This window comes from Halyomorpha halys, unplaced genomic scaffold (assembly GCF_000696795.3).
Source record: "Halyomorpha halys isolate HHAL.00 unplaced genomic scaffold, Hhal_1.1 Scaffold5.1, whole genome shotgun sequence".
NCBI classification, from domain to species: Eukaryota; Metazoa; Arthropoda; class Insecta; order Hemiptera; family Pentatomidae; genus Halyomorpha; species Halyomorpha halys.
This window is the reverse complement of record NW_027106871.1, coordinates 919,592-928,644: the sequence shown is the minus strand read 5'-3', so window position 1 is coordinate 928,644 and position 9,053 is coordinate 919,592. Positions and strand designations below refer to the sequence as shown.

General features: G+C 31.3%; 1 protein-coding gene across 1 annotated transcript; it reads right to left on the bottom strand.

The window, feature by feature from the left end:
- Positions 1-619: 619 nt before the first annotated feature.
- mRpL15 (mitochondrial ribosomal protein L15) lies at positions 620-8,087 on the bottom strand. Its single transcript, XM_014438598.2, has 5 exons — positions 7,897-8,087; positions 7,100-7,254; positions 5,752-5,917; positions 2,790-2,949; positions 620-994 (listed from the first exon to the last, which is right to left on the bottom strand). The coding sequence occupies exons 1-5, from the start codon at positions 7,996-7,998 to the stop codon at positions 690-692; spliced, it is 888 nt and encodes a 295-aa protein (XP_014294084.1). The 5' UTR covers positions 7,999-8,087; the 3' UTR covers positions 620-689.
- Positions 8,088-9,053: the final 966 nt, after the last annotated feature.

The window sequence follows — 9,053 nt, the reverse complement described above, 5'->3', positions numbered from 1 at the left end:
GGACTCACCCTAATCACCCCGTTGCATCCTATGTATTTATGTGAACACTATGGACCATGAAGATCTTTGGCCAAGTAATATGGTCTCTTAATAGCCAAGCTTCCAGAACTACTGACTGCCTGGAGGATGCCATCCCGCCTCACATTACTGTGAACCACAGTATATCGTGAATGCCCTAGATATAAAACTCTCACATTTTAGGACAGTGAAAAGGTAGTCTAAAATTAGGTATTATGGCTGTTCAGGGCATCCGTTTCTTTCCCCAAAACAGACCGTCCATTGTTCCAGACCATCCACACCCTAAATTGGTTATTTTTTTATATGAATAACCACAATACAACCTCTGATTAAAGTATCCAAAGATGGATTGTCACTCCTACACCTTGTTGAAGTGAGTTACCACCTCTAATAGGCTGACATAACTCATATACCCCATAGCAGGGAAATCACCTGGTCAATCCTTTTGAAGAGTAAATAACCTTTTTTCAAGCAGAGACTCATCTAAGTGCTTAGCATCACCTTTCATATTTAAAACACATACCTTAGACTGTTTGGCCATTCTAGCCTCACATATTCAACTAGGGCAATAAATGAATTATTAATAATATTAAAATAAATATATAAATAACACAATTTTATTACTATTAAATGTATAAAACAATGGAAAGAACAATATATACATAAATAGATTATGTTTTATAATATTGAATTAATTCTTCATCTTTAGGCTTATATATTTCTTTTTCAACTAAATTGACAATCCAACCTGGTTCTAAACCATAAAAAATCTGCCTTGGGTCCTTCCTTTCCATCAAAACGTCGTACATATGGTCACTTTTACTTAAGGATGGGAGTTCATAACCAAATTTTTGTGACAAAACCAGCCTCTCATAGCTGATTTTTTCAGGATCAGCTAAGTAACCACGATTTTCAGGACTGGAGTAATAAAGAATAACATCTTCACTTGGTAGCATTCGCCTTGGAATAGGCTGTCCTGAAATGATAAATAAATGAAACAATATTAAATGTACAAATAACTTCAAAATAGAATTATCATTATATAATAATTAATTATTAGGAATAACACACAAGTGAAAAGAACCACATTGACAAAAACAATAAATCTGTACATATTATCTACGCAAAAATACCATTGCAGCAAATAAAGATGTTTTTAAAAGGTTTTCAGGAACTGTTTGCTGTTTAGATACAATGATCTGAACTGAGATTTTGGAACTTTTAGAAGGGCACTCACTCTAAATAGTAATTTATTCAATATTAATAATATTTTTATTTTTATTTTGTTTTCCAGCCTACCTTGCCTTCTATCAATACAGGGGACTCTATTTACTATTATTGATACTATTTTCTGGAAATCAGGAGATAAGACAGAGATAGAACTGCTATTGGTCAATTCAACATTTTCATTTTTTTAAAAAACAATTTAACAGTAGAAAGGTTTATGAGTTCTAAAGTCTACAAACTACTATTATCAATTAGAATATTGATAACAGTGGTTAAGCAAAAAGTAAGGATCACTATCTTAAGCTCAACTTGTTTCAAAACGTACATGGAATATTACTCAGTGATTTGAGTTATCAACCTTAAAAATTGATAGGACTGATTGTGAAAAAAAATCACTGCAAGCTATAGTTAGACAGATTCTAACCTTTGATACAATAACTTTAGTATTTAGAGCTCAAATTGGAATGAAAATTCATGGGATCTCATTGAATCATTAAACAATTGAAATTGAAATTAGGTTGAGCTTTATGATCAAAAAACAAAACTACAAACAGACAGAGTAAATGCATTAATACAATAATTGTTCAGTATTTTGAGCTCAAATTGGTACAAGAAATAACAGGATCTTACTGAATAATTTTAGGCATCAAAATTGAAATTCTGTGGAGCCATTGGCTAAAAAATAGTTCAATATTTATATACAAACAGGTTATGATACACCCTTAAACTTGTTACCTTCCTTGTGGTTACATAAATTTAAAATCAATCTATGTGAAAGGGAAAAAATGCAGACTTAAAAAACGTTGTACCAAGTAGTGCTGCAACTCGTTGAACTGATTTCTTTATTTTTTTAAGCAGTAATGCCCATGGGTTCTGATTGATTAATTTTGAATCTGAAACTCATTTCTCCAAATCTATGTTGTGCGAAGAGGAAATAACTAATTGAATAATTTAATTAAATTATAAATAATTTTTGAGAGCTATGGAGTGAGGAGAAAGAAACAGAGGGTAACATTTGACTGGGTAGAGAGGAAATCAATTTTTTTATATGGCTTAAAAGGGGGTTGATGGCATCTTTCTGGTTTTACTCCAGAAAGATTTGTCAGATATAAAACCTGACCTCCTGAAACTTCTTTGTACTGAGATTAAGGTCCAAGGGACGACTTTGAACTCTAGGCATAATGGCATATCCATATTAGAAATGAGACTGTGAAATACCTATGGGCCTACTTAAAAAAGCGCAACAGGCTTATCGAGGATTATTAAATCAATTACTGTTAACTGGTATTACATCATGACTAAAAGACATGGTTTAGTACCATAAAGCATAAAAAGTTGGCAACTTAAGTAATATTCGCATTTATAGAAAAATGAATAAAAACATAGTTCAACTGTTCATCAGGTGAATTGACTGTGAGGAGAAGAGAGGGTTATTTTCCCTATCATCAACTCTTCGCTCCCCCATTCTTGTGGCAGAGCTACAGATACCTTATGATACAATTATTCTTAAATCAAATAAAAAATATATAAGATCGAAAAAACACCTCTACGGAAAAATTGTTCAGGATCTTTCAAAATCCATAACGAATCAATGTCAAAGAAAGCAGTTGTTATAACACCACCATTTCTTTCAATAGCTGCGATTGTCGCTTCATTAGCCCACTGCACTTCTATATTTATTTTACTGCTAAATATATCAGCACCCTAAAACAGAAAATAAATAACATTAATATTGTAACAATGTTGCTGAAATTAATTTTTTTTTTTTAGAATGTATTTATGAAAAAATCTAACCATGCCCAATGGTGGAATTGAACTATAGCTAAGATTAATAAATCATCTTACATTTTATTATTCTGAATAATAAATTGTTTAAAGGTTTTATAAGAGCAGAGTAGCTCAATGAATAAGGCGCTGTCCTGCTAACACCTGGACTTGGGTTCGAAATCCGGCCATGGGTGATAAGAATTTATTCTATTGGTTTGGGAACTCTCCTGGGCTTTATATAAAACCTGGCAGTTTAAACATGATCTGGAACATATCATCCTTGCACAACCGTTGGACTAGAAATAAAACTTCCTTAAAAAGTATTGCACCTCTGACCCTTCATGGGTTTAATAACACTTGAACTAAATTAATAGATATTGTACAAATTTATTAAATGCTAGTTAGAACAAAACTAACCGATTACAAAACCATCTTTTGATGATTTATGAGTTTTGATGTCTTCTTTCCCAAAATGCTATGTCTAACAATGGCTTCCAGTCCTCCCCGCTTCCAGCTGATGGATGTCCTCTCACCAGGCAATCCAAACCAAGAGTATTTTATTCTCCTCAGATGACTCTTTTGATGTCTTCTTTTCTAGATGTCCCACTGAGAGAGACCAAGGATGTCAGGACCTCCCACATCCAGGATACGTCCTCCCCTCCGCGCCTAAAACCCAAGTGCCCCAGACAAAGTCTAGTTCCTTCAGCCACGATGCTCAGTCCAAAACATCGGTGGAGGCACAACGGTTATGAATTTTTTCTTATGATTTCCTTTATGAATAATTTTCTCTAATACTTATTCTCAACTTCTATTTTCTTTCAAATTCACCGCAACTACAATTATGAAGGGAAGTTAAATAAAGTTTCTAAAATATTGGAATCTGCTGCCATCTTCTATGTTTTGAACAACGATCTTTCCACTCCATATTTGACTGAACAAAATTGGTTAGCTTTCTTTTTGGTTTAACAAAGCAAATGAACAATATTGACACGATACATAAAATAAAAACATATTAAAAAACCCTTTATACATAAAACTATACTATTTACTCAAAAAGAGGATATTACAATACATACATACATACATATATATATATATAAATTACGAGCACTTGGACTGAAAGACTTGAAAAAAGGGAACAGAATTGTAACGCATGCTTACTAGAAAGATACTGCTTTATTATCTCTGTGATGTTCCATATACACCTCATTGGGGTTTATTTACATGGGGAGTAAGGATTAGAGTTGTATACAGGCCTTGCCCAACAATAACTCCCCTCTACCAGTTTATGAATATGCCTCATAAACTCCAAAAAGATAACCACAACAAAACACACACAAAAAAACTTAAGACAAACTAACCTATACACGAAAACGAAAACTATAAAATACACTTTTCATAAACTAAAATTAACACATGAACTATTTAAAAACTAATAAAACTTGTCACTCCATTTTTCTTACTGTGGTGGCAAGATTAACGTCTTCAGCGGCAATAGTTGACGTTTGCAAAGAGAGTGTTTGAAATGGGTTTGCCATTGTCGAAATTATTATCAACATTTTTATTTCTTAAGTATATTTCTTTTAAATCTATTTTTAATTATAATTCATTTAAAGTTTCATTATTTTACATTTAAAACCTCTCGCCATATTATCAATTACACTTAATTATGAAGAGCTTGTGTGTTGTTATCTAAAAAAACTGAACTTTTTTGATTTAATACAACAAATAAACAAGACTGAAATGATATATAAAATAAAAACATATTAAAAACCATTTATATATAAAAAATAACTATTTACTCATAAAAGCGGATATTACAATATATATAATAAATAAGTATGGTAATTAATGCATTTTATTGAAAGTATGATTTAAAAAAAAAAGTGAACAGACCATTATAATTGTCACGTAACAGATTAAAAAAGCATATAATTTAACTTCTGGGTGTTAATTAAAACTTTACTATGGGCCTTCCTAAGAACAACTTAAAGATGATAACAAAAGTAATATTGCCAGAGGAATAGCAAGAGGGTTGCATAAGACTTAGTCTACTTTCAGTTTTCTAAGAACAGTGGAGATGTTCATAGAACCAGGAGTGATTCCATATGGAAGAAAATAGAGATATTCAATTGTTATTCAAATAATATATCTATTGGCAAAATTATTGGGGTTTCCAACATTGTGACTGAGAAGAGATCATGAAGACTAACCTTACAATAGCAGCACTTTGCAGCATTTGAGTTGCTTGGAGAAAGCTAACAAATTCCTTAATAGCCCCAGGGAAAAAATCTTTTCAATTTTCTTACAGCTATAGTTAGAGCAGCCTAGGATAGTAAACCCAAGTAATTCACCAGTAACTCCGTAGCATGATAAATCTTCCAACTTCAAATTATATTATTTTTTCTTATTCACATTATACAGTTTTCTCAGGCTAATTTCATTATTTTTATTTTATTTTTTAAATACTCAAAGTGTATAATGTTTTCTATTGTTCTTTTCCTTTTGTTTAACATTAATTAAATCATGACTACTTAGAAGACCTTGACTTCTAAGACTGAACAACACAATGTTTGAATGAAAGTTGTAATATAGAATAACAGATGGTACTGATAAATAATATTAAAATTTTTTTTGCAATTTGTTGACAAAGAAATATAATTTTCTAAAAACAAACAATATATTTTTGATCTATCTTTTATAATCTGTTGATTTTTTTTATTAAAAAAACATTCTCACCTCATCAGTTAAATGTACTCCATAATGTTTATCTTCTGGTCGTATTTGGTATAGCCCAGTTTTGCAGATTGTAGCCAGATCTATTGGCTCTGTTACATCAATTCTGTTAGTATCAATCATCTTTTGCAGCTGGAAGAGAGAAAGTGGAGGATATTGCTTTCTTAAGCTGAAAATTAAGATAAACGTGAACCAATAAATTATTATAGAAAATTATTAAAAAAAACAAAATTTAGCTGGACACTAAAAAAAAATTATTAATTATCAAGTAACATTTCTATTAGTCTCTATTGTACCAGGAAATGGCTAAATGAATTGGTGTAATGGGTTTATTTTTCTCAACAGATCCATTTCAACATTATCCTAGAGCCAGAAATTGCAAGTTCAAATTATCTGGTTGTTGTTAATTTAGAAAATAAAAAAAAAGAATAAAGTTTTTTTAGGAGGCTAGACGTAAATCTATCAATCTGAGATCTGCGGGCAGCGCCCGACTGAGAATTTCCGATATCCACTAATCTTAAAATACAACTAACTTACATTGCCATGTATGCACTAAAAAAATGGCACATTGTTACTAATCACAGTAAGAAAATATGTAATGTAAGGAGTGTTTTATTATTTGAATAAAAAGGGTAAACCATGTTGCTAGAGGCCATAAACATTTTTTTTTTTATTTCCTTATCATCTCGATAAGGGGGCATTTTAATTGTTTCAAATTTTTGATGTACATTTTTCAACAAATCTACTCATTTTATAGCCCCTGAGTCCAGAAAAAGGATTTTTGGCCATAGGTCTGTTTGGTGTGTCTGTGTCATGATTATCTCTTGAACAGGTGGGGTGATTTTGTGTTTTTTTTTGGCTCGTAGGACTTTGGTCCCTGATGCCGGTGTATTAAATTGGGCACACTATATACATAGTATAGGCTATCCCAGTCACAAAATGTTTTTCTCTCGACTAAAATGTCAAAATGGCTAAAATGATTTTGATGAAACTGGCTTAAAGTCTTCTTGAAACTGACTTAAAGTACGTTATCTTTTCATATATAACATAAATCTTAGTGAATGATTAATTTTTACTGGACCAATATTATTAAAGATACAGAAGGGAATAGTTCTATTGGTCTGAGCATCCAAAGTGGTGAGAGAAGTCATGCGAGTGGACACACCACTTGTTTGTCAAAAAATTACTTAGTATCTGGATACTAGGAGGTATTGAAAACTCACTGTTGTTAAACCCTTTTTTAATTATTTACCTATTTAATATTACAAATAAAATATCTCACTTTTTAATGAGTTTTATAATTCAGCAAAATCTATACTATATCAGACACGTATACTCATCAGCAACTTACTGGTGCCCTTGGTAATATGGTTCATATGGGAATCTCAAATAAAAAGGATTATTTCCTGTTTCATAGCCAAGTCTCATAAAATTCTGTCGCTGCCCAGATCCTTTATTACCAGCACCATGTTTATCTCCTCCATATTGACCTCGACCCCTTTTATACTAAAAAAGAACAAATAATTTTTTAAAAAATAGATATTGAATATACTTGAATAGGAATTCTTGTTGAAGTCACTCAGTTTGTATTTGCAATCTTAAAACAATAATTTAAACTTTTTATCTCTGAAAGTATGAATTTATGAAACTAGCGTACTTCCTACCAAAATGAAACTTACTCACTCACTTTAAGGAAAGAGCAATGCCAGTAAAATTTGGTGAGAAGAAAAAATGTGAATATTTAATACAATTTAATTGAACATTTAATTCAAATACTAATTTATAAGCAAAGGTAGTTGAGATTGGAATAGTTGTCTAAGTGCACAACTGAAGGCATTATTATATTATTCCACTTAAAGTTACAATCCTGTAACATATAATGTAAATTATATATAACTTGCATAATTGGTAAATAATCCAAACAACATTTTAATCTGTTATTTTCTCAAAACACAGCTAATCTGATAAGGCCCCTCCCTATAAGCATAAAGAAAAAGAAAAATCCACTAGAAAAATGCTTTGTAAACGTGATAAATACAAGTTTTATTTCTATGCAAAGAATGTTAAACAGGATAAACATTAAAATCTACACACATTACTTCATAAATTAGTTGTCTATAATAAGATAATGCAAATGTAATGAATTACCTTCTTGGGAGCACCAGTATTTCTAATATTACCTAGATTTATTCGAGGCAATGCTCTAAGCATTTTTAAGGCCTCAATAGATCCATTTTTAATGACACTCATATTTAAACCCAAGCAAAAAAATTATTGTTAAGAAAAGAGAAATAGCATCATTGGAGCAAAGGCACCTTCAGAAAGTGCGCGATCAAGATTGCGCGTTCAAACTCATCATAAAAAATAAAATTTGTTACATACAATACAGTTTTAGTTCAAGAACCCAGGTTTCACAGTGATGATAGTAATGACAGATACTGCTGTCACAGTGCCACTATCTGTGCCTTGGCTGTACTATCGTATTATCAGGATTTGCTTGTGACTATTAGCGTACAAGTCACAGATAATAATTGTAATACATAATAGCACAAGACTATACGCTTGCTTGAATAGTGGCAAATCTGGTAAAAAGAATAGTTGTGGTTTTATTTCGAAATAAATGTACTCTAAAGATATTAAAGCAGGCAAAATCTTTCTTTATTGTGGTCCAACTATTGACTATCCCCCCAAAAAAAGTAACCACAGTCTAGGGTACAAATCTGTAGAATACGTGTTCGTACGTGTACAATACGTATTCTACAGATTGTACTGTAGATATATATGCCACTATTCAAACAAAGCAGCGACATAAACTGTTATACATATTTTTTTCTTTTTAGATTTTTGTGAACCAGCCTAATGAAGAAGATATCAGAACTGAACATATTTCGAAATAATTAAGTTTACAATATTATATGTTTAATTAAAAAAAATAAATACTGGAAGATCGTTGATTAACCTTGTGTAAAAATAAAAGTCAGATGGTCCCAGTGCTGTCAAAGAAAAACTCAAATAGTAATAAAACTATGTAGTGTTAGCCAAGTTTCAGTGTATTCTGGCTACTGTCCCCAACCATAAAAACGCCTCTGTTCGAAATCCATAAATATCAATTTACAACAGAAATCTGTCAATCATAAAGTTGATATGTACGTAGTTCCCTTTCATACCAACATGTCTTAAGCCTTATCAAAGCTCCATAATTCTTCTTTTAATCTATGTCATGCATTTCAGAACTCAACTTTCCTCCCACAACTTTTATTAGGTTTTATTATATTATATACAATATATTCATGTTATTTCCAGCA